Genomic DNA, 26647 nt, shown 5'->3' with positions numbered 1-26647 from the left:
ACTTCTGCCTGCCTGTCCTCTCTTTTCTTTTACTTCTTCTCCCCTTAACCGGCTCGCGCTTCTCTATATATGCGGGGAGGACATGGCAGCTGCAGCCCATCAGCCACAGGAACAATCATGGATGTGGGCAGTTTCCCACCTGTGCACTTAAGTGAGAAACGCAGACACAGCAGATCGCGGCTCGCAACTGCTACCACGCCCCCTCGCTAAGCCGCGAGCTATACCCACAGCCTGGCTCGTGGCTCGTTACGCGAGCCAATGCTCGCATTTAGATCTGAATTTTTCGCTCATACTTTCCTCGTATTTTGAATTTCTCGTATACAGAGGTGATCGTATCTCGAGGTTCCACTGTAAATACAATTAATCCATTCCAGACCATACGAACTGTATGTAAAAATATTTTTTTTAAGTTTTTAAGCACAAATATAGTTAAAGCATAGAATGCACAGTGTAATAGTAAACTAAATGTAAAAACATTGAACAACACTGAAAAAACCTTGAACAACAGAGAAAACTAACACTGCAATAGCTCGCGCTATAGAGCTAGGAACTGCTGGCTAAAAACACTTTTTCTTTTTTTAATGGGTTTTAAGCACAGGGAAAAAAAATGAACCATTTGAAAAAATCCGTAATTTAATAAACCACCAAGAAAAGTAACATTGCAACAATGCACGCTACGAACCAATCGCTGTAAACAGAAGTGAAAACAAAATCAAGCCCAGTGCATTCTTTAACTGCCTTCCTACCTTGAGTCCAGCCCCCTCTCTCTCGCACTGCCTGTGTGTGTGTGTGTCGCTCTCTCTCTCTCTTGCTCGCTGCACAGGGAGAGACTAAACACGTACAAACTGAAAGGGAAACTGGCTTGTTCGTATACCGAGTGTGTGGTCATGAACCGAAGCAAAAGTTTGGCGAACTTTTTGGACGTAAACCGATTTGTACATGTACCGAGACGTTCGTGAACCGAGGTTCCACTGTACATAAAACAAACACCAAGTACAGAAAATAATTTTATGGTTTCACTTATGGGTTTATATTTTTCTTAATATAGCTAATCATTTTGAAATATTTTTAGTAATAAATGACAAATTCAAATGGCAACTCCATGGTGTCTAACACAAAAACTAAAAGTAAATGAACAGGCAGGCACTGAATTTGTGCTGCTCATTGGAAGGCCATGTGGAGTTAGTAAGGACAAGCACTAAAGTACAACGAGAACAAGGAGCACACAGAACATCGATTTGAAAATACAGTCTCAAACTGTAAGTGCACACGGTAGACGATGCACCAATACAGGTCTGCTTAACACTAGAATTACCAGAGCCTACGAAAAAACTCGTAAATCTGTCCCACCTTAAATCGTGTCTTAAATCCGTTTGCACCTCTCTGCCAGAGTCCTTTGTCATCTAAATGTGCTGATAAACACAAGCTACTAGCAGCCAGCTATTCCATCCCCCCACCGACTTAGAATGAACTTCTCTCCTAGCTCAAGCCTTGCCTTGATTTGATTACCTGGGATTGAAGTGGAGTTTTAGAGTGGAAATAATATAGTGTTATTTGGAATACACGCATTTCATGTGTGTTCCATTTCTATAGTAGGCTGTGCAAACACATTTTTAAAACAGAAACGTTTTTCATATTCTAATAGTAAATGACAAAATGTAGGCATAAACTATATAACGTATGAAGCCTGAAGTCCATATATCAAAGAAACACTTTCACAAAAGGTACAAATAAGAGAACACATGCGCTTTCATTCAAAAAATTAAAAAAAAAAAAAAAAGCCGCGTTAGCATGCCACATTGACTTTCTTATTACAACCGTCGCGGTGGCGTAATGGTATCAGCTCCTGACTGGGGATCAGAGGGTGGCGAGTTCGATTCCGCATGGCTCCACTTCGAGAAATTAACTGCTCTTATTCTTACAATTTTAGAACAACAATATAAATTTGATTTCAGTCTGTAACAGCCGGTGTAACTTATCATACTGGTAAAGGTTAGCTTTTTTTTTTTTTTTTTTTTAATTCACTTTTCATTCTCACAGTCGCATTCAGAATCAATCCATACAACCCCATCTGACACAGCTGGTTTCACATAAATAAAAGTGCACTTTTATTCAAGACTATAACCGAAGAATAAAGAAAGCAAGTTACAGTTGGTGGTTGATACGACAGCTTGCGTGGTGCAATGTTAAGAACTGCTGATTTCCGATCCGTGCTATATAAAATCATCACATTCAAATATTAACAGTTCCCACACACCCAAGGTCCGCCATTCCTACATTTACGACATGTGTACTTGTTGCAGTGTACACACGTCTCTGTGCTATGGTTCCTATTACAGTGAATGAGCACCTGACACTGTACTTTCTTCCCTGGGGGAAGCTGAGGTCTTAGAACGGAAGTTTGTTGATGCTGTGTCATCTTTTCTTTTTCCATCGCCTTTTCCTGTAAGAAGCGACGACGAAGTTCCTCTTCAAGGTGAGCCATGAACACTCTTCTTTTCTCAGCGGACCCCGTGCATGCCTTATACAGTACGCGTGCGTTCATCGCTGCTAGGTCAAGGATGTTGTACAACACAGCAACCGGCCACCTGCGTGTTCCTGTGCGCACTGAACAAGCACGCGCCTTCTGGTCCATGATGTCAACGCCACGCTGGGGAAAAAAGAAAGACAAATATATGTGACATTTTGAAGAAATCATTTTATCACCAGAATAGCACCAGAATACTTCATCACACTAATATTTTTTTCATTAGCATACCTTCATGTGGTTGTAGTCTGTGACCGTGTTTGGTTTTTTTTTTTTTATCTTACCCAGTCTCCACATCATGGTGCATTGTGCTGAGAATGCAGACAGACTTCATCTTTTTGGGCACATACACTGTCAGCATGGCACTGGGAGATCTAAACACCAGCGTTGAGAATTGTTCGTGTACTGAACTGACTTTAGCTGCAGGTGGAAGTTCCCGTCGCACTTTATTCATGGTGCCAAGCAGAGTTGTATTGCGGTGCAGCAGTCTATTAGCCAGCGAAAGTGACGTGAAGAAGTTGTCTGTTGTTACGGTTCTGCCTTTGTCCAGAAATGGCTCCATAAGCTTTATGACCACAGACTCGGAAAGTCTTTCTCCCATGGGACGACTGGGATCTTTTCCTAAATAAGGAGTGGCATTGCACATGTACTTTGTCTCCAAATCTGCCGCAATCCAAAAAGGCAGAACCGTAACAACAGACAACTTCTTCACGTCACTTTCGCTGGCTAATAGACTGCTGCACCGCAATACAACTCTGCTTGGCACCATGAATAAAGTGCGACGGGAACTTCCACCTGCAGCTAAAGTCAGTTCAGTACACGAACAATTCTCCAGGCTGGTGTTTAGATCTCCCAGTGCCATGCTGACAGTGTATGTGCCCAAAAAGATGAAGTCTGTCTGCATTCTCAGCACAATGCACCATGATGTGGAGATTGGGCAAGATAAAAAAAAAAAAAAACCAAACACGGTCACAGACTACAACCACATGAAGGTATGCTAATGAAAAACATATTAGTGTGACGAAGTATTCTGGTGCTATTCTGGTGATAAAATGATTTCTTCAAAATGTCACATATATTTGTCTTTCTTTTTTCCCCAGCGTGGCGTTGACATCATGGACCAGAAGGCGCGTGCTTGTTCAGTGCGCACAGGAACACGCAGGTGGCCGGTTGCTGTGTTCTACAACATCCTTGACCTAGCAGCGATGAACGCACACGTACTGTATAAGGCATGCACGGGGTCCGCTGAGAAAAGAAGAGTGTCCATGGCTCACCTTGCAGAGGAACTTCGTCGTCGCTTCTTACAGGAAAAGGCGATGGAAAAAGAAAAGATGACACAGCGTCAACAAACTTCCGTTCTAAGACCTCAGCTTCCCCCAGGGAAGAAAGTACAGTGTCAGGTGCTCATTCACTGTAATAGGAACCATAGCACAGAGAGGTGTGTACACTGCAACAAGTACACATGTCGTAAATGTAGGAATGGCGGACCTTGGGTGTGTGGGAACTGTTAATATTTGAATGTGATGATTTTATATAGCACGGATCGGAAATCAGCAGTTCTTAACATTGCACCACGCAAGCTGTCGTATCAACCACCAACTGTAACTTGCTTTCTTTATTCTTCGGTTATAGTCTTGAATAAAAGTGCACTTTTATTTATGTGAAACCAGCTGTGTCAGATGGGGTTGTATGGATTGATTCTGAATGCGACTGCGAGAATGAAAAGTGAATTAAAAAAAAAAAAAAAAAAAAAAAAAGCTAACCTTTACCAGTATCATAAGTTACACCGGCTGTTACAGACTGAAATCAAATTTATGTTGTTATTCTAAAATTGTAAGAATAAATGCAGTTCATTTCTCGAAGTGGAGCCGTGCGGAATCGAACTCGCCACCCTCTGATTCCCAGTCAGGGGCTGATACCATTACGCCACCGCGGCGGTTGTAATAAGTGTGTCAATGTGGCATGCTAACGCGGCTTTTTTTTTTTTTTTATTTTTTGAATGAAAGCACACGTGTTCTCTTATTTGTACCTTTTGTGAAAGTGTTTCTTTGATATATGGACTTCAGGCTTCATACGTTATATAGTTTATGCCTACATTTTGTCATTTACTATTAGAATATGAAAAACGTTTCTGTTTTAAAAATGTGTTTGCACAGCCTACTATAGAAATGGAACACACATGAAATGCGTGTATTCCAAATAACGCTAGAATTATTTCCACTGTAAAACTCCACTTCAATCCCAGGTAATCAAATCAAGGCAAGGCTTGAGCTAGGAGAAGTTCATTCTAAGTCGCTGGGGGGATGGAATAGCTGGCTGCTAGTAGCTTGTGTTTATCAGCACATTTAGATGACAAAGGACTCTGGCGGAGAGGTGCAAACGGATTTAAGACGCGATTTAAGGTGGGACGGATTTACGAGTTTTTTCGTAGGCTCTGGTAATTCTAGTGTTAAGGGAATTCTGAAGCAATGAATTTGACGAGAGAGACGACAGAACATTAAATGTTATGTTTCACCAAGTTATTAATTATCTATGTGAAAACAAACTCAATCACACAACAGCAAATATCAGAAATTGGACAAAGCAAACAAAAACTACCTTGATCCGAATACAAAATGCTGTAAAAGTGAATGTGTATCTAAAGCGGCTCCGTGTTTACTTGTTCATTTGGTTCAGATATTACAGTACATTAGAGGTCTACTTTTGAGAGTGTCGAGTTTGATCATTTTAAAGAAAGTCAATGAATAGATAATTTAAGCCTTATCCTTATCCCACACACGTACTAAAGAATTCTATGACGATCATACTGTAGATCTTTCTTTTTAAACGAGGGAATCCTCCCATCCTGCCAAACAAACTTAGGCCTTTAAATACATTTATTCTTGTTGATTTCTAACAAATATGTTAAATGGCATTTTTTTCTGTTATTGTGCAAAGACATTTATATATAATCCTAAATAATAAAAATGTCTCCTTATCTTATTCCTGTCACTGTACATGTCAGAATGAAACACTTTATTACAAAAGTCAGGCTAACAGGCGTCTAGCTGAGCTACACAGTTTGACAGCACACACAGCAGTCATGACGGACCCTCCTCCTCTTCACCTCAGCCCCTTGACAGGAGAGATCTGAAGCAGGTGCCCCCATACAGAGATCACGATGTGTGGGCCAGAAAGCCAGTCAAACCATTAACTACTTGCTTATAGAAATATGTGCTACTAATGAAATTAAATTAACTTTGATTATATAAAAAATAGCAAAGCATTTTAAATTGGCACATTAACATACTAAGCTATGTTTTTGGTAAATTAACTTTACTATTACACTTCAGAACAGGAAAAGATGCACTTTAAACTAAAGCAACTTGCGTTAGGTTAGCTAATTGATCAATACGAACTTTCCTAAAATTTTGATTTGCACTCATTCATTTCATTTGAACTGTTTGTATAATAAATGCTTCATTTATTTTATTATTGCTTTATTTATTTATTTATTTTAAAATAGCTGAAGAAAAGAAGACTGGTTGGTCTGGTCGCCCAACCAGTCTACATGTGTTTTGTGGACTTGGAAAAGGCGTTCGACCGTGTCCCTCGGGGAATCCTGTGGGGGGTGCTCCGAGAGTATGGAGTACCGGCCCCCCTGATAAGGGCTGTTCAGTCCCTGTACAACCGGTGTCAGAGCTTGGTCTGCATTGACGGCAGTAAGTCGAACCCGTTTCCAGTGAGAGTTGGACTCCGCCAGGGCTGCCCTTTGTCCATAAAAGTTATGAACAGAATCGGTGACAGAATTTCTAGGCACAGCCAGGGCATTGAGGGGGTCCAGTTTGGTGGACTCAGGATTGGGTCACTGCTTTTTGCAGATGATGTTGTCCTGTTTGCTTCATCAGGCCGTGATCTTCAGCTCTCTCTGGATCGGTTCGCAGCTGAGTGTGAAGCGGCTGGGATGGGAATCAGCACCTCCAAATCCGAGACCATGGTCCTCAGCCGGAAAAGGGTGGAATGCCCTCTCAGGGTTGGTAGCGAGATCCTGCCTCAAGTGGAGGAGTTCAAGTATCTCGGGGTCTTGTTCACGAGTGAGAGCGTGAGATCGACAGGCGGATCGGTGCGGCGTCCGCATTGATGCGGGCTCTGCATCGGTCTGTCATGGTGAAAAAGGAGCTGAGCCGTAAGGCAGAGCTCTCAATTTACCAGTCGATCTATGTTCTTACCCTCACCTATGGTCATGAGCTATGGGTAGTGACCGAAAGAACGAGATCGCGAATACAAGAGGCTGAAATGAGTTTCCTCTGCAGGGTGTCTGGGCTCTCCCTTAAAGATAGGGTGAGAAGCTCAGAGTAGAGCTGCTGCTCCTCCGCATCGAGAGGAGTCAGATGAGGTGGCTCGGGCATCTGATCAGGATGCCTCCTGGACGCCTCCCTGGTGAGGTGTTCCGGGCACGTCCAACTGGGAGGAGGCCCCGGGGAAGACCCAGGACACGCTGGAGGGACTGTGTCTCCCGGCTGGCCTGGGAATGCCTCGGGATTCTCCCGGAAGAGCTAGAAGAAGTGGTCAGGGAGAGGGAAGTCTGGGCATCTCTGCTCAAGCTGCTGCCCCCGCGACCCGACCTCAGATAAGCGGAAGACAATGGATGGATGGATGGATGAAGAAAAGAAGGACTTACCCACACATATCTTCTTTTGTCAGGTCTGTCTTGTGATAAATAGTCAACAGGAAATTTACGGTATATTGCGGTTTGCACTGTATTCTCATCATTGTCAGATACTGAATGCTATTGAAGACAAAAATAAAATGGATACAAACATAATGTTAAACAAATTGAATCAAAACATTCACATATTACTGCATATAATAAATTCAGACTGTTTACTCCAATTTACCAGAGCTCATCCCAGCAAGCCCAAGAACAGGAATCAATCCTGAACTGGGTACCAGTCCATATCAGCACCCAGCACACTGTGTGTGTGTCCGAGTATATTAATAAATATAATATATATTATATTTATATTTATTCCTGGCAGCACTTGGCACCAATGCAGTCAAAGGACCTGTGCAGGGTACGAGTTTATCTCCGAAGTCCACTTCAACATTATTTCTGAGTGCATCCCAATTATTTTCATCCTTAAAAGCACAACACTGCTGTTTACTCCACCAGTAAAGCGTTTTAACTAAACGCACGAGGCCTACAGCCAGCCGCCATTCTGCTTACAGCAGTGGTAGGAGAGCCTTGTGGGGCGTGAAATAGACAGCTTTAAACACATTTTACTTTTAACATGACCGTCTGCCATCATAAAATTAAAATTTCAGTTGAATAACAGAAAACATCTGAAACAGCAAGTAACTGCCTATGGATAAACGAAGGTCAAGAAACAAGTGATTAGACCTGCACAGCAAATGAGCGGCCTCTGCTGAACAGCACAACCACTGAATATCCTCTTAGAATGTAAGCTAATTTCCCACAAAAACGCAAGAAGACTCTTTACCGTTATTTTGCTCAGCTCCTGCTTAGAAGGACTGGGTTCATCTATAGTCATTGTTGTATTTGCAGGATCTAAAAAGAACACAAATCATCAGACACCAATTAAACACCAAAGCATCCTACAGCACATGTCGATTAACAGTTTGATTAAAAGATCTGTATAAAGCTTTAAACAGAAATGGAGCAGGTGCTATAAGGCAGGAACTCAGAAGTCCCAGTTGGCATAAGGAGGCCGTACACGTGGGGAGCTAGAAAGCAGATATCGATTTACCACACACACACACACAGACAGACAGACCATAGTGAAGTAGAATTACACAGCGCAGGTGAATCCAAATAATAAAACACCACAATACGACGAGTTCACTTCACCCACTCTGTGTTGTCAATTAGTTACGTTTCAGTTCATCATTGGACAACATTTCTAAAAGCATTTGTAACGATTGTATATCTCAAGTAAACACAGGAGAAGGATCTCCAACACTACATTCACAATTTTGCGAAGTCTGAGATGTGTTCTGTGTTCATAATTTAAGTTAGGAAAGCCAAAAAAAATTTTTTTTTTGGTTTTCAGTTGTGAGATGTGAAGCTCTGACAAAACACTGGTAGGAGAAAACCCCACATATGACAGACCATTAAACTCGTCTTGATGTCAAGTAAGCAAAGACATTGAGCTATGGCCATCTAAATGTGAAAAAAAACAAACACGATTTATAGGCCATTTTTGGACCAGATTTTATCCTAAGGATGCAATGGCCTGTGTAATAGAGCTGCCAGCCTAAGAAAAGGTTTATGGATGTGGTGACAGAGGACATGCAGGTGATGGGTGTAACAGAGCAAGATGTAGAGGACAGGAAGATATGGAAAAAGATGATCCGCTGTGGCAACAACAAACGGGAGCAGCTGAAAGATGAAGAATTATCAATATGCTAAATAGCAATCATCATCATCATCAGTGTTGATTAGTGAATTTCAAAGAATTATTCGCAGTGAATTTGCTGTGTTCGCACCCATGTTCATTAAATTACTTACTGATAATTCAGCCATTTTAAGAGAATGTTGTTTTCCAGCATCCCATAATGCTTTGCAAGGCCAGTGCAACATCCCTCAGAGTTCTAACAGTCAACATTGGGTGGGATTGCCCCCCTGGGTATATAATGCTGATCATTTGCATTCCAGACTCTGTGGAACTTGAATGAGCTTTACTGCTTTTCTTAGGTGTTCAGTGCTGTTGTCAGAGTTGTTCAACTTATTGGTAGCTTGTGGCCACTTGTACTTTGTTCGTGGTTATCGTTCCATCCCCATCTTGCTATTAAAGGTGCACTTACGTTTGTGTGTGTGTGGGCGGTTTGGGGGATTTTAGTACAGTAGTGCAGGATAAAAAAAAAAAAAAAATCTTATTCTCCTCCCCCCCCCCCCCCATCAGAGAGCTGTCAATAGCAGCAACAGCAGCTGTGGTGGTGTAAATCAGAAGGATAATTCATTACATTTATATAGCACTCTTCTCGGTACTCAAAGCGCTATCCACACAGGGAGGAAACGGGAAGCGAACCCACAATCTTCCACAGTCTTCTTACTGCAAAGCAGCAGCACTACCACTGCGCCAAAGGATGTGTGGAGAGACTTTTTTCAGCCTCAACACCCCAGTCTGACACAGGGTGGCAATAGCAGCGGCCTGACTGCATGGTGAGGGACTACCTGCAGTGCATCGCTGCAAATGATTCTATGTGCACTGATGACCCCATGGAGGTCTGGGTGATGAAGCTTGATTTAAGCTGGGAGCTTGCTCAGTATGCACTGAAGTGCTGTGTTGTCCGGCTTCTAGCTTACTGTCTGAGTGGGCTTTCAGTTCTGCAGTTGGGGTGGTCACAGACAAGAGGGCCCAGTTGATCACAGATTCTCTGGACAGACTGACCTTTATAAAAACTAATGGGTCCTGATCAGCAGTGATTTCCATTCCCCTTCATCGCTCTCCTTCTGTTTTTTATAAATCTTATGTACATCTGGCTTGTGGGGCCACATCTCCATGAACTCATGCAACCTGCTCCTGTTGCTATGGGCTACAAGACACTTTACTGCCCTGATATTTAATTCAATTAATTTTATCTCAGGGAGTCATGGTGGTGCAGTAGATGGCAGTGCTGTTTCAAGGCACAGGTCACATTATTGGCCAAAATAATTGGAAGTAGGATTTGGATTAAAAATGCATTCTCTTTGGCGATCACATCTTTAAATTCGCTTGTTTTAAAGATCTCATTATTTCTGACTTTAGACTCCAATTCTGCAGTTTCTTTTTGTCTTGATGAAACAACGGCTTGCTTGCAATGCCAGGAGGACAGCCTGACCACCAGTCTGGAGAAGTTAATAATAATTCTTTGCATTTATATAGCGCTTTTCTCACTACTCAAAGCGCTCAGCAATTGCAGGTCAAGGGCCCAACACAGCAGAGTCCCTTTTGGCATTTATGGGATTCAAACCGGCGACCTCCCGATTGCCAGCGCAGATCCCTAGCCTCAGAGCCACCACTCCGCATTACTCTGGATACCAAAGACCCCTGTAGCCTTCCCTCCCCTCGGCTGGTTTACCACCTGTGGCATCTCAGGGAGACTGGGGGGTTCACAGCTAACTGGAGGATAATGAGGCTGATCCTAAACCCTAGTAAGCAGTTAAATTATTTTGCCACCAAACGCTAACAATATTTACGCATAAATTATTTTTATGGATATCTATAATAAAAAAAAACCAAACCTGTACATACCCATTGTGGCACTAATATTACTGGACCCCTAGGAGACAAAAAAAAAATGATTTCAGATTACCAGGATTATATTTTGTACTTGTAAAAAATATACAGAAAAAAAAAGAAAGACTACTTACACAACCCTTTAAAAATCAGCTTTGCTTGCATAAAGTGTTTTATGAAATATAGAAAAACATACACAGTAAGTTTCAGTATTTGACTTTGGTTTAACACTCCTGCTCTTCTTAAAGCACAAGTCAGGGCCACAGCAGTTTGAAATGAAGGACTCGGGTTACACTCGGCATTTTAACGCTCAGACAATCCAACTCACACATTCATATTAACCACAACATTCCACCCTGGGCCGCACCAAACAATTCAATTAATCATTTTCAAAATATAACAAAGCATTTTAAATTGGCACATTAACATACTAAGCTAGGTTTTTGGTAAATTAACTTTGCTATCACACTTCAGAACAGGAAAGATGCACTCTAGACTAAAGCAACTTGCGTTAGGTTAGGTAAAGTAATTATTAATCAATACAAACTTTCCTAAAATTTTGATTTGCACTCATTCATTTCATTTGAACTGTTTGTATAATAAATGCTTCATTGTTTTTTTTTTTTTAATGTAAATAGCTGAAGAAAAGAAGGACTCACCCACACGGATCTTCTTTTGTCAGGTCTGTCTTCTTGTGATAAATAGTCAACAGGAAATTTACGGTATATTGCGGGTTGCACTGTATTCTCATCACTGTCAGATACTGAATGCTATTGAAGACAAAAATAAAATGGATACAAACATAATGTTAAACAAAACAGTCAAACCATTAACTACTTGCTGATGGAAATATGTGCTACTAATAAAATTAAATTAACTTTGATTATATAAAAAATAGCAAAGCATTTTAAATTGGCACATTAACATACTAAGCTATGTTTCTGGTAAATTAACTTTACTATTACACTTCAGAACAGGAAAGATGCACTTTAAACTAAAGCAACTTGCGTTAGGTTAGCTAATTGATCAATACGAACTTTCCTAAAATTTTGATTTGCACTCATTCATTTCATTTGAACTGTTTGTATAATAAAAGCTTCATTTATTTTATTATTGCTTTATTTATTTATTTATTTTAAAATAGCTGAAGAAAAGAAGACTGGTTGGTCTGGTCGCCCAACCAGTCTACATGTGTTTTGTGGACTTGGAAAAGGCGTTTCGACTGTGTCCCTCGGGGAATCCTGTGGGGGGTGCTCCGAGAGTATGGGGGTACCGGCCCCCCTGATAAGGGCTGTTCGGTCCCTGTACAACCGGTGCCAGAGCTTGGTCCGCATTGCCGGCAGTAAGTCAAACCCGTTTCCAGTGAGAGTTGGACTCCGCTAGGGCTGCCCTTTGTCACCGATTCTGTTCATAACTTTTATGGACAGAATTTCTAGGCACAGCCAGGGCATTGAGGGGGTCCAGTTTGGTGGACTCAGGATTGGGTCACTGCTTTTTGCAGATGATGTTGTCCTGTTTGCTTCATCAGGCCGTGATCTTCAGCTTTCTCTGGATCGGTTCGTAGCGGAGTGTGAAGCGGCTGGGATGGGAATCAGCACCTCCAAATCCGAGACCATGGTCCTCAGCCGGAAAAGGGTGGAATGCCCTCTCAGGGTTGGTAGCGAGATCCTGCCCCAAGTGGAGGAGTTCCAGTATCTCGGGGTCTTGTTCACGAGTGAGAGATTGGAGCGTGAGATCGACAAGCGGATCGGTGCGGTGTCCACAGTGATGAGGGCTCTGCATTGGTCTGTCGTGGTGAAAAAGGAGCTGAGCCGTAAGGCAGAGCTCTCAATTTACCAGTCAATCTATGTTCTTACCCTCACCTATGGTCATGAGCTATGGGTAGTGACCGAAAAAACGAGATCGCGAATACAAGCGGCTGAAAAGAGTTTCCTCCGCAGGGTGTCTGGGCTCTCCCTTAAAGATAGGGTGAGAAGCTCAGAATAGAGCCGCTGCTCCTCCGCATCGAGAGGAGTCAGATGAGGTGGCTCGGGCATCTGATCAGGATGCCTCCTGGACGCCTCCCTGGTGAGGTGTTCCGGGCATGCCCAACCGGGAGGAGGCCCCGGGGAAGACCCAGGACACGCTGGAGGGACTGTGTCTCCCGGCTGGCCTGGGAACGCCTCGGGATTCTCCCGGAAGAGCTAGAAGAAGTGGTCAGGGAGAGGGAAGTCTGGGCATCTCTGCTCAAGCTGCTGCCCCCGCGACCCGACCTCAGATAAGCGGAAGAGGATGGATGGATGAAGAAAAGAAGGACTTACCCACACGTATCTACTTTTGTCAGGTCTGTCTTGTGATAAATAGTCAACAGGAAATTTACGGTATATTGCGGTTTGCACTGTATTCTCATCATTGTCAGATACTGAATGCTATTGAAGACAAAAATAAAATGGATACAAACATAATGTTAAACAAATTGAATCAAAACATTCACATATTACTGCATATAATAAATTCAGACTGTTTACTCCAATTTACCAGAACTCATCCCAGCAAGCCCAAGAACAGGAATCAATCCTGAACTGGGTACCAGTCCATATCAGCACCCAGCACACTGTGTGTGTGTGTGTGTGAGTATGTATTATATATTAAATTAACAACCAGCATGGCAGACACCCGGGATGATGAAAGCTGCAATGACTTCAGTGTCAGGCCCACTAATTAGTGAATCATCAATTAAATAACCAGAACACTGGAAAAGCAGAATGAGAATTAGGTTGAAAAAACTTAAAAAAAAAAAAAAACTACAGGTGCTGGTCATAAAATTAGAATATCATGACAAAGTTGATTTATTTCAGTAATTCCATTCAAAAAGTGAAACTTGTATATTAGATTCATTCATTCCACACAGACTGATGTATTTCAAATGTTTAACTGACAACTAATGAAAGTCCCAAATTCAGTATCTCAGAAAATTAGAATATTGTGAAAAGGTTCAATATTGAAGACACCTGGTGCCACACTCTAATCAGCTAATTAACTCAAAACACCTGTAAAAGCCTTTAAATGGTCTCTCAGTCGAGTTCTGTAGGCTACACAATCATGGGGAAGACTGCCGACTTGACAGTTGTGCAAAAGACGACCATTGACATCTTGCACAAGGAGGGTGAGACACAAAAGGTCATTGCTAAAGAGGCTGGCTGTTCACAGAGCTCTGTGTCCAAGCACATTAATAGAGAGGCAAAGGGAAGGACAAGATGTGGTAGAAAAAAGTGGACAAGCAATAGGGATAACCGCACCATGGAGAGGATTGTGAAACAAAACCCATTGAAAAATGTGGGGGAGATTCACAAAGAGTGGACTGCAGCTGGAGTCAGTGCTTCAAGAACCACCACACACAGACGTATGCAAGACATGGGTTTCAGCTGTCGCATTCCTTGTGTCAAGCCACTCTTGAACAAGAGACAGCGTCAGAAGCGTCTCGCCTTTGGACTGCTGCTGAGTGGTCCAAAGTTATGTTCTCTGATGAAAGTAAATTTTGCATTTCCTTTGGAAATCAAGGTCCTAGAGTCTGGAGGAAGAGAGGAGAGGCACAGAATCCATGTTGCGTGAGGTCCAGTGTAAACTTTCCACAGTCAGGGATGGTTTGGGGTGCCATGTCATCTGCTGGTGTTGGTCCATTGTGTTTTCTGAGGTCCAAGGTCAACGCAGCCGTCTACCAGGAAGTTTTAGACCACTTCATGCTTCCTGCTGCTGACAAACTTGATGGAGATGCAGATTTCATTTTCCAACAGGACCTGGCACCTGGCACACAGTGCCAAAGCTACCAGTACCTGGTTTAAGGACCATGGTATCCCTGTTCTTGATTGGCCAGCAAACTCGCCTGACCTTAACCCCATAGAAAATTTATGGGGGATTGTGAAGAGGAAGATGCAATACGCCAGTCCCAACAATTCAGAAGAGCTGAAGGCCACTATCAGAGCAACATGGGCTCTCATAACACCTGAGCAGTGCCACAGACTGATCGACTCCATGCCACGCCGCATTGCTGCAGTAATCCATGACAAAGGAGCCCCATCTAAATACTGAGTGCTGTACATGCTCATACTTTTCATGTTCATACCTTTCAGTTGGCCAACATTTCTAAAAATCCTTTTTTTTGCATTGGTCTTAATTGATATACTAATTTTCTGAGATACTGAATTTGGGACTTTCATTAGTTGTCAGTTATAATCATCAACATTAAAAGAAATAAACATTTGAAATACATCAGTCTGTGTGTAATGAATGAATCTAATATACAAGTTTCACTTTTTAAATGGAATTACTGAAATAAATCAACTTTGTCATGATATTCTAATTTTTTGACCAGCACCTATACAAATTCCCCATATTACATTTTAATTAAAACCTACCAGACTTAGTTTGTAATTTCTACATTGACTCCAAAACACAGAAATTGGGAAATAACAACTCAATTAGGTTAAGAGTCCAATGAAAAGCGGAAGTTGATTGGAACAAAAACCTGCAGCCACAGGGGGTCCCCAGGACCGAGTTTAGGAATCACTGTGGTAGACGGTACAGAAGAACCCAACGCGCTGCCTCTAAGACAGAAGATAATGAGACAGCTCGCTAACTTGATTCTCCAGATTACATATTGAGGAACTCGCCGCTAACAGATTCTCTTAATCTTAATAATCTCTTGCCTGTCCAATACAAAATATGCATTGTATTTTATATATTTATATACACACACACTATAAATGTTATGTATATTCATACACACAGATAAAAAATAAAACTCTCCACAGATACGGAGTGGACAGTGGATTCAGAAACTCTTCAGACCCTTTCACTTTCAATGTATAATTTTGCCATTTTTGCCCGTCACTCTACACTCGACAACATGTAATGACAAGTTTAAACCAGGTTTTCTTAAAGGTTTGTAAACGTATTAAAGTTAAAAATTGAAATCTCTCATTCATATAAACATACAGACCCCTTCATTCTGTTACTTGCAGAAGCCTCCTTTAGTAGGCCTTCGAGTCCTGTTGAGTAAGTCTCTACAAGCTTTGCGGAGCTGGAACTGGTAGTGGATACCATTCTTCCTGGCAGACCCTCTCAAGCTCCGTTACACTGGATGGGAACTGCCATCTTCTCATTATAACTATTCATGGTGGCTCTAAAATCTGTACTAACCCCTACTCTCTCTTCTGTTTCCTTTTCCGGTGTCCTTCTGGTGGTGGCTTGTGCCACCACCATGTCCTCTAAGTACCATGATGTTCCAAAAATGATGGATGGATTAAAAGCCAGAAGTCTGTATGACCATCAGCATCAAGTGACTCTGTGAGAACCCTAACTACAAAGAGGACTATTTCATTTTTGTTAGGTAGAATGCCCAGAGGGGTCTGGGTGGTCTCGTGGCCTGGAACCTCTGCAAATTTTATTTTTTTTCTCCAGCCGTCTGGAGTTTTTTTTTTTTGTTTTTTCTGTCCACCCTGGCCATCGGACCTTACTCCTTTTCTATGTTAACTAATGTTGTCTTATTTTAATTTCTTATTTTGTCTTTTATTTTTCTTTTCTTCAGCATTGTGGAAGGTGAATGTTCTCTTCGTTCCTTTGTACTAATCCTTGTCTAAGGCGTTAAGCAGAAGTAAGCTTTAAAAACATGCTTTGCTGAGCAAACAGAAAAAATATTTGTCAGAAGGACTCAAGGTCTAAGCATTCCACACTGAGATTGCCTTATCACTTTTCCCTTAGTTTACATCTGAACGCCATAACAAGGAGCCAAGGAATCAAGTTGCACAAGGAGCATTGAAGGGGCTCAAGGATTGTGTATAATAAAGTGTTGACTGTTGCATTTTCATAATGAATATTAAATCACGCATTCTAGGGGTATAAAAACTTTGCCCCACCCAAAAAACAGTTGTTCAGAAAAGAGCCCTGATGCTGTCATGTACCCCAAGTTCTTGTCTATAAGCCGCGGCTTATCTAAGGAAAAAAGTTGTGAAAATGAAAAAATAGAATATCGGCTTATACATAAGTCCGGCTTATACATCCATCGCGGGGGTTGCGTTCCAGAGCCACCCGCGAAATAAGAAAATCCGCGAAGTAGAAACCATATGTTTATATGGTTATTTTTATATTGTCATGCTTGGGTCACAGATTTGCGCAGAAACACAGGAGGTTGTAGAGAGACAGGAACGTTATTCAAACACTGCAAACAAACATTTGTCTCTTTTTCAAAAGTTTAAACTGTGCTCCATGACAAGACAGAGATGACAGTTCCGTCTCACAATTAAAAGAATGCAAACATATCTTCCTCTTCAAAGGAGTGAAGCAAACAAATCAATATGTCTGTTTGGCTTTTAAGTATGCGAAGCACCGCGGCACAAAGCTGTTGAAGGCGGCAGCTCACACCCCCTCAGTCAGGAGCAGGAAGAGGGAGAGAGACAGAGTTTGTTTTTCAGTCAAAAATCAATACGTGCCCTTCGAGCTTTTAAGTATGTGAAGCACTGTGCAGCATGTCTTTTCAGGAATCAGCTTTACAAAAGATAGCAACGTGAAGATAATCTTTCAGCATTTTTAGACGAGCGTCCGTATCGTCTAGGTGTGCAAACAGCCCCCCTGCTCAATCCCCCTACATCAGGATCACAGATAGTCAGCGCAAGAGAGAGAGAAAGTAAGTTGGGTAGCTTCTCAGCCATCTGCCAATAGCGTCCCTTGTATGAAATCAACTGGGCAAACCAACTGAGGAAGCATGTACCAGAAATTAAAAGACCCATTGTCCGCAGAAATCCGCGAACCAGCAAAAAATCCGCGATATATATTTAAATATGCTTACATATAAAATCACAATTTAAATGACCGCTATGCACGCGTGTTGACTCGGCGATGCCCAGAGCAGAAAGAACGCGCTCCGGCCGCGCCATGCGGGGAGTGAGAGAGACGCCAATATCTCACACTCTCTCCCCCCTTAAAGAAATTAAATGGGTGCGAGTGAGACCACTGACCTCCCTCCCTTCTATTAGTTATAGGTTATAGTACGTTCGGCTTATCCATGAGTCCGGCTTATCTATGATACGATTTTATTTTAAAAATTCGTATGATTTTTGGTCTCCGGCTTATACATGAGTCCGGCTTATAGACAAGAACCTAGGGTAATATTGATTGCCTGCTTTTCTAAAACCTGCTCACTGTGACGATGAGAAAATAAAGCTGCTATATGATCACACCTGCTGTCTTGTCTACGTGATCATCCACAGTATGTAAAGCACTTTGAGCTACTTTTTGTATGAAAATGTGCTATATAAATAAATGTTGTTGTTGCTGTTATCATCTTCAGGTCTCTTCAGACATTCTATGGTGTTGAAGTCTGGGCTGTGGGTGGTCCACTCAAGGGCACAGGTGGACTCCAATCAAGTTCTGGACACATCTCAAGGAGAATTAAAGCAAACAGAATTTACCTGAGCACAGTTTGCAATGGAGCAGCAAAGGGTCCCAATACTTCTATAAATGAGAGAGTCCAGTTTTTATTTTTAAATTTGCAAACCTGGGTGGGCTGGGTTATTGAGTAGATTGATGGACAACAATGACAAACTTGCCAATCTAAAATTAAAACCTACAGAATACTAAAATGTGTACAAAGTGAAAGAATCTGAAACATTTTGGCATCCATTATTCACACATATATTGTTCCCACCCTTTCACTCCATTAAACTTCATTAAAAGGAAACAGTCAAATGTGCTTTCAATTCCATTACAGTCCATACCTTGACATTTTTTTTATCCTTTCCTGATGTTCTTCTGGGAGCCTCTCCTTTCCAAGGGTGAACTCCTGTCATTGTGGAAATAATATAGCAAATGAAATTCAGCTTCAATTGAGGTAAGGAGAAAAGACAGAGTTATTCAAACACCATTAACTAATAGCAACACTGCCTGTTAGAGGACGAGTCCCAAAAGTGGACAGATACTCTAAATATTATACCAATTTAAAAATAACTGCTTATTTACAGAGAAAAATATGTATACAAATGTAAAACTGCCCAGAACATCAATAGAACGCACTGTAAAATGTGTTGGTCCACAAAAAAGATCCCAAAACGATCCCTGAAATAACTCAAAACTGACTAAACTAATTGGCACCCATCGTTGTTCATTATGTACTTTCATGAACTCAACAAAATACTTTAAATAATAACACACATGAAAATGGCTTGGAGAAATGTGTGCTTTTCGCTGTGTGTTTTGGAGGATCCATGACCTGCAGCTGAGGCAGTTTTCTGACACCGGGCAGGACGTTTCACTCCAGAATGTCTCGATGGTCTTGAGATTTCATTGTTCCCTGTACAGACTGAAAGCCCACCGTGTCAGACACAGCAAAACACAAGTGAGCCTCCTCTGTGTGTCATAGTAGCTGCCGTGTTTTTTTCTTTGAAAGCTTCAGTTTTTTCGCCTGTGGACATTGAGCTCTTGTGACTTGCCAAAAAGCTCCAGTTGTGTCTCATCTGTCCACAGGACCTTCTCCCAGAAGCCTTCCGGCTTGTCAATATGCATTTGAGCAAATTCCAGTCTGGCTTTTTTCTATTTTTCTTTCAACAGTGGAGTCCTCTGAAAAAGACATGGATGGACCTCGACCTTGGAGTTTAGTTTGCATCTTTTCGGAAGTTGTCCTTGGCTCATTGCCCACCATTGCAACTGTCCGTCTGTCCATTCTGGGATCGATTTTCCCCTTGCGGCCATGTCCAGCAAGCGGGTCCTCAGTCCCAGGGACCTTTAACTTCTTCATTATATTTGCAACTGTTGTCACAGGAACATTGATCTGCTTGGAGATAATGGTCTTCTAGCCTTTGCCTTTCATTTTCTTTCTGATCTCCACAGACAACTCTCTCCTTTGCCTTCTCTGGCCAATATTCAGTGCGAGACACCCAATGACACCAAACAGCAGAGCGACGACTTGAATGACTGAATGCACGATTGGAGATGCGTGTGAAACAAATTCAAGACGGCGGTGAGATTTTGGGGGGTATGAAAAATCACTTGAATCCAGTTATTTAGGCTCTTCCCTAGGGGTCCCAAAAAATGTGTGCAGGCCATTTTAGAAGATCTTTGTAGAATAAGCAACCCATGATCTCTTGGCACACTTGCTTTGCATTACTGGAGGACATCTCAAAGGCGTGCAGATATACAGGAGACAACTGCTCTTCCTTTCATCACTTCTCAGGAGGCATGCAGCACTTCTTCTATGAGCTCCAAGGGTACCAGCACATTTGTCCACGTCTGTATAATTAAGAGATAAGACAAATAAAGTCTGCCACAAACTTGCCTGTTGAAGACTCATAGGTCATAGAATCCAGGTCAACGATAACGTCCTCTTCAAAAGGCTGGTTATACTGAAAAAGAAAGACATTTCTATGAGAAAGCAACAAAAGGCTATGATCAAAGTGGAGCAGATGAGATTATTGATTATCTGGACTTTCAGAAACCATTTAATAAGGTGCCACATCAGAGGATGGGCATCAAACTAAAAGATGTGGGAGTTCAGTGTGTGGGGTGTAGATGGGAGCAGAATTGACTCAGACATGGGAAAGAGAGGGTGATGGTGTGAGGAACCTCATCAGAACTGGCCGATGTGAAGAGTGGTGACCAGCAGGGGGCAGTGCTGGGGCCGCTGCTATTTTTAATGTATATAAATGATTTAGATTGGAATATAAGTAACAAGCTGGTGAAGTTTGCAGAGGATACCGAGATAGGTGGATTAGCAGATTATTTGGAATCCGTTATATCATTACAGAAGGACTTGGACAGCAGACAGGCTTGGGCAGATTTGTGGATGATGAAATTTAATGTCAGTAAATGTAAAGAATTACACATGGGGGTAAAAATGTGAGGTTTGAATACACAATGGGGGGTCTGAACATTAAACGTCCACCTTATGAGAAGGATTTAGGAGTCGTAGTGGACTCTAAGCTATCGACGTCCAGAGAGTGTTCAGAAGCCACGAAGAATAAATAATAATAATTCTTTGCATTTATATAGCGCTTTTCTCACTACTCAAAGCGCTCAGCAATTGCAGGTTAAGGGCCTTGCTCAAGGGCCCAACAGAGCAGAGTCTCTATTGGCATTTACGGGATTCGAACCGGCAACCTTCTGATTGCCAGTGCAGATCCTTAGCCTCAGAGCCACCACTCCGCCTAAGACCTACAGAATGTCAGGTTATATAGCGCCTTGATGTGTGGAGTACAAGTCACAGGAGGTTCTGCTCAAGCTTTATAACACACTGGTGAGGCCTCATCTGGAGTCCTGGGTGCAGTTTTGGTCTCCAGGCTACAAAAAGGACATAACAGCACAAGAAAAGGTCCAGAGAAGAGCGACTAGGCTGATTACGGGGTGCTACAGGGGGTGAGTTATGAGGAAAGCTGAAAAGAGCTGAGCCTTTGCAGTTTAAAAAATGAAGATGAAGAGGAGACCTGAGTGAAGTGTTTAAAACGATGAAGGGATTTAGTCCAGTGGATCGAGACGCTGACTTTTAAAAGGAGTTCATCAAAATCATGGGGACACAGCTGGAAACTTGAGAAGGGGAAATTTCACACAAACATTAGGACGTTTTTCTTCACACAAAGAACGACAGACACTTGGAATAAGGGAAGAAGTAGTGTGGTGTACAGTAAGACTTAAGGGACTTTCAAAACTCGCCTTTTAGAAGAATTAAGTGGAGCTGTGGTGGGCTGAATGGCCTGTTCTCATCCAGACCGTTCTAAAGTACAGCAGTGAAAGAATGTATTAAAATCAATGACTTTGTATATTAAAATTCTTTTCTTACATGTAGAGTATTTAATACAGAAAAGTTTTTTAGGTGTTATTAATGACATTTCACGTCTTGCTTATTCTAATGTATTTCTTCAGGTTGCCCCCATCCAGAAAGCATAGAAGACAAATACGTAACATCATAATGGCTGGTTAATCGACACATAAAGCAGACCCATCTTGACAGTTCAAACTCTGCTTGCACTCTGCACTCTCACAAACAGGTCACTTTTCTGCTGCTGAGTAACTTTAGAAACGTGTTGGGGTTGCACTGCCTGCCCACTGTGTTACTTTTACTACAAAATGTTGACTGGTGACCCCTCTTTGTCAGACCCTACCTTCCATTCCTCACAGCCATGCAGAAATGGAAGTGCCGGTGGTTAAGCCATTGATGTACTACTTGTGGAAGGGGGCAAAACAATCAATCAATTTTTAAAACCTACTGCCAGAAAAATCTGCTCTAGGACTTGTAAACGTTTATGAGAGAGCAGACCAATTCATCTTGCATCGTCTTGTCCTTAGTGTGTGCCCTGTGGTGGGCTGGCGCCCTGCCCGGGATTTGTTCCTGCCTTGAGCTGGCTGGAATTAGCTCCAGCAGACCCCTGTGACCCTATGTTAGGATATAGCAAGTTGCATGATGACTGACAAAAATACATACAGTGCATCCGCAAAGTATTCCCAGCGCTTCATCACTTTTTTCACCTTTTGTTATGTTACAGCCTTATTCCAAAATGGATTCAATTCATTTTTTTCCTCAGAATTCTACACACAACACCCCATAATGACAACGTGAAAAAAGTTTACTTGAGGTTTTTGCAAATTTATTAAAAATAAAAAAACTGAGAAATCCCATGTCCATAAGTATTCACAGCCTTTGCTCAATACTTTGTCGATGCCCCTTTGGCAGCAATTCCAGCCTCAAGTCTTTTTGAATATGATGCCACAAGCTTGGCACACCTATCCTTGGCCAGTTTGGCCCATTCCTCTTTGCAGCACCTCTCAAGCTCCATCAGGTTGGATGGGAAGCGTCGGTGCACAGCCATTTTAAGATCTCTCCAGAGATGTTCAATCGGATTCAAGTCTGGGCTCTGGCTGGGCCACTCAAGGACATTCACAGAGTTGTCCTGAAGCCACTCCTTTGATATCTTGGCTGTGTGCTTAGGGTCGTTGTCCTGCTGAAAGATGAACTGTCGCCCCAGTCGGAGGTCAAGAGCGCTCTGGAGCAGGTTTTCATCCAGGATGTCTCTGTACATTGCTGCAGTCATCGTTCCCTTTATCTTGTCTAGTCTCCCAGTCCCACAGTATGATGCTGCCACCACCATGCTTCACTGTAGGGATGGTATTGGCCTGGTGATGAGCGGTGCCTGGTTTCCTCCAAACATGACGCCTGGCATTCACACCAAAGAGTTCAATCTTTGTCTCATCAGACCAGAGAATTTTCTTTCTCATGGTCTGAGAGTCCTTCAGGTGCCTTTTGGCAAACTCCAGGCGGGCTGCCATGTGCCTTTTACTAAGGAGTGGCTTCCGTCTGGCCACTCTACCATACAGGCCTGATTGGTAGATTGCTGCAGAGATGGTTGTCCTTCTAGAAGGTTCTCCTCTCGCCACAGAGGACCTCTGACAGAGTGACCATCGGGTTCTTGGTCACCTCCCTGACTAAGGCCCTTCTCCCCTGATCGCTCAGTTTAGATGGCCGGCCATCTCTAGGAAGAGTCCTGGTGGTTTCGAACTTCTTCCACTTACGGATGGTGGAGGCCACTGTGCTCATTGAGACCTTCAAAGCAGCAGAAATTTTTCTGTAACCTTCCCCAGATTTGTGCCTCGAGACAATACTGTCTCGGAGGTCTATAGACAATTCCTTTGACTTCATGCTTGGTTTGTGCTCTGACATGAACTGTCAACTGTGGGACCTTCTATAGACAGGTGTGTGCCTTTCCAAATCATGTCCAGTCAGCTGAATTTACCACAGGTGGACTCCAATGAAGCTGCAGAAACATCTCAAGGATGATCAGGGGAAACAGGATGCACCGGAGTTCAATTTGGAGCTTCACGGCAAAGGCTGTGAATACTTATGGACATGAGATTTCTCAATTTTTTTATTTTTAATAAATTTGCAAAAACCTCAAGTAAACTTTTTTCACGTTGTCATTATGGGGTGTTGAGTGTAGAATTCTGAGGAAAAAAAATAAATTTAATCCATTTTGGAATAAGGCTGTAAGATAACAAAATGTGGAAAAAGTGATGAAGCGCTGGGAATACTTTCTGGATGCACTGTACATACATAAATAAATAAATAAAAAGTCAAGAACACTAATATTTACTTCTTTACCAAAGATGTTTCTATTTGCTCAGCATTTTTCCCCAAGTGAAAGGTATGTGAACGGAGTCTTCTTGTGACGTTTGAGGCAGTGGATTTTTGAACTCGTGATGACGTTTAATATTTCAGAGTGCTGCAATTCTCACCGACGGCCAGCACTTTCTCAGGCCCCACATCTCAAAAACTCAACAGGTGCCTGCTATCACAGAGACGGTGTTGTCTCCTGCCTCACCAGAGAAGTAAGATGTAAAAATTGCAAAAAATGGGATTTTTCTCAACTTAAAAGGGTGAGAAATGCATGAAGGGCGTAGCCATTTTGAGGATTTTGTTAATGGTTGTCATGTCACAAAGTCTCGAGTATAGATAACTTTGCATACATTTTCTGCAATGCTTTTATATAAAACAGTGAAAAATCAATATCTGCATGTCAATTTGTTAAGGACAGGAGGACCAATTTCAGAGCATATGGTAGGTGAAAAGAAAAAATGATCAATTTAAGCTGAGGGAAAAAAAAACCTTTTTTGAATTATTCGAATATCTTCATTGATTTAGGAAATATCTGACATCATGTCAAGGCTTTCAAAATGTTAAAAATTGTGATGGCCGTTATTTTTAAGAGGGCTAGCGGGGGAGATTATTTTTGGCCATCAATATAAATAAATGAGCAAAGTTTCAATTTGTTTTTAAAGTAGGTTCATCCTGATTGTATTACATTGTTTTTTTGTTTTTTTTATTTCCGTTAAAAGCCGACACTGTGCGGGTCACACCACCCTAAGTGAACGTGAAGTCGCGTCTGACATCGATGACAATCCTGGGAGTGTCACCGAAGTGCGGCGTGCCGTGTGCCGATGCAGAGAGAAGCCAACCCTTTAGGGAGCAGAGACACCAAAGCCACCTGGAAAACTTATTAGCCGTTGTCTTCAATGTCGCCACTCACACCTACGGGTTTTACCATCAAGCACTGTAGAAAACCCCTGTGTGTAGAAGACAAACACCATTGATATCAATGACAAAACTCTTAAAAGAAAACAAAAAGCGTTTTGGAGGCGATTTTATCCAAAGTTACGGCCTCATCCTGGATAAAGCAAAAAAGGTCAGTGTGGTCGTGCGCGGACATGCGGACAGCTAGTGTGGTGGGAGATCACGTAGCTGACAACCAAGTAGCAAGAATTCAACCCAAGTTAAAGGTGAACATTTACTTTTATTCAGGTTAAAGTTTGGTGCCGATGTTCTAACCCGTGGGCAGAGTGGTGGCACAGAGCTGGAATTCAGTTTCTTACAGCTTTTTGCATGTTCTACCCGTGCAGCACTAGTGAGCTTGCTTAACAGACTGATTACCTGTTTGAACAATTAATACCGGGTACTTGTGTCAGTGATATTTCCAAATTAAGAAAATACGGTTAGTCCTTCGTAAAGTTAAATAAAATCCAAACTCTCCCCGAGGCCCAGGATAAACATTGACGGCTGCGCCACCACATCACTCCATTTCAAAATACCATCATGTAATAACTGGATTAAAAACTCATTTTATCAATATGCCCCTACTATTGGATTGCGCACAGCACACTCATTCTGATTGGTTGTGCGACTGATCCCCCAAATACACATTTCACATTCTTGCCTCACACCGGGTGCTGCTGCGATAGCTACCGACTGCCAGGGACCTAAACTGGGCAGATTAAATGTACCCGTCGGCACATACAGGATCAAATGGTGACGAATTCAAAGTAAGGTCAGTTCTTTTTCGTTGATGGGCCCTTCCTCGCTAGCGGCTAACAGACGACCTGCTCACGCGCATGTACGATGTTGCTGCAGGCTTTTTATTCCCAAATTAACATAAATTATTCATCAAACCACATGACAAGTCAGGTTCACGCATGACACGTGCTCTTCAGTGCTGTGACAGTCGGTACTGAAAACTCTAACGTCACGGTCAGGACATTCTGAAAACGCAGCAATCACCTCGATCGGCTACAGAAATGGAAATGATGTCAAACACATTCTCCCTAAGAAACGCTTCTTAGAAAAACATTTGAAAATCTCTCTTAAAACACCTTAAAATCACAAGCAAAACACTCGAAGAGGCCTGAAAAGCGATTATAAAAAGCCATTAAAAAACTCGAAAATCGCAAAACAAAAGCAGGAAATTTACAACGCCCAAGTGTGAATAGGCCCGTGTATTTGGAAGGAGGTCAGTCGCGCTTTTAGACATGAGAGTGCTTTAGAGTTGTGTGAAGAAATGGCCCGTTTTCGTCTTACCTTTTCACATATTGCCTCCAAGCACTGCTGAAACCATTGCTCGTTCATCTTCATTCTCATATTGAAGTCACAGTTACTTTCTAAATCATTCTCCATTGTACTTAATTTTTACAAAGCTACCCGTCAACGCCGCTATCTCCCCAAACGAACTTTCTTTCAAAAACAATGTCTTAGCGAAGCGAGACAAGATGATTGGTTGTTACAAATCAGCAGCAGCCAGCCACTATTCGTCTAATGAGAGTGGGCGTGGAGACGAAAGCGATGGTGTGTTGTAGGGTGGGCTCCGAGTGAGGATCTGCCAATGATAGGTAGCGGAAGAGGAAGGTAGCGACAACCCTCAACTATTCGACGCTCTGATTGGCTGTCCCGTGGTACTGTGAAATTCAGACATCTGATTAGCTGTCCAGTGGAGCGGCGCGCTTGCGGTCGAGGCATTTAAAACTGCGCTTTGCAAAGAAACTCGGCTAAAGCTTGTTAACGGGAAAACCGATTGAAGTGTATTTCTAGTGCTCAAATCAATGTAAACATTCAGAATATTGA

The 26647-nt window shown here is 42.3% G+C and overlaps 1 protein-coding gene across 2 annotated transcripts in view; it reads right to left on the bottom strand.

The window, feature by feature from the left end:
* The window catches only part of LOC114669427 (uncharacterized), a 39713-nt gene extending 13330 nt beyond the window's left edge, over window positions 1–26383 (bottom strand). Inside the window, exons 1-8 of one of the 2 annotated variants that reach the window (XM_028825648.2) lie at window positions 26108–26383; window positions 20051–20117; window positions 18498–18562; window positions 13047–13154; window positions 11406–11516; window positions 10762–10789; window positions 8008–8075; window positions 7188–7295 (exon numbers count right to left, since the gene is read on the bottom strand). In XM_028825648.2, coding sequence (XP_028681481.1) covers window positions 7188–7295; window positions 8008–8075; window positions 10762–10789; window positions 11406–11516; window positions 13047–13154; window positions 18498–18562; window positions 20051–20117; window positions 26108–26203 — 651 coding nt within the window. In that variant the 5' untranslated portion in view covers window positions 26204–26383. The remainder of the gene's footprint in view (window positions 1–7187; window positions 7296–8007; window positions 8076–10761; window positions 10790–11405; window positions 11517–13046; window positions 13155–18497; window positions 18563–20050; window positions 20118–26107) is intronic. The other variant, XM_051923224.1, reaches the window with a different exon arrangement.
* Between the last annotated feature and the right edge of the window lie 264 nt (window positions 26384–26647).

This window comes from Erpetoichthys calabaricus, chromosome 2 (assembly GCF_900747795.2).
Source record: "Erpetoichthys calabaricus chromosome 2, fErpCal1.3, whole genome shotgun sequence".
Taxonomy (NCBI): domain Eukaryota; kingdom Metazoa; phylum Chordata; class Cladistia; order Polypteriformes; family Polypteridae; genus Erpetoichthys; species Erpetoichthys calabaricus.
Note: the sequence above shows the minus strand (reverse complement) of the source record. Positions and strands in the feature narration are given on the sequence as shown.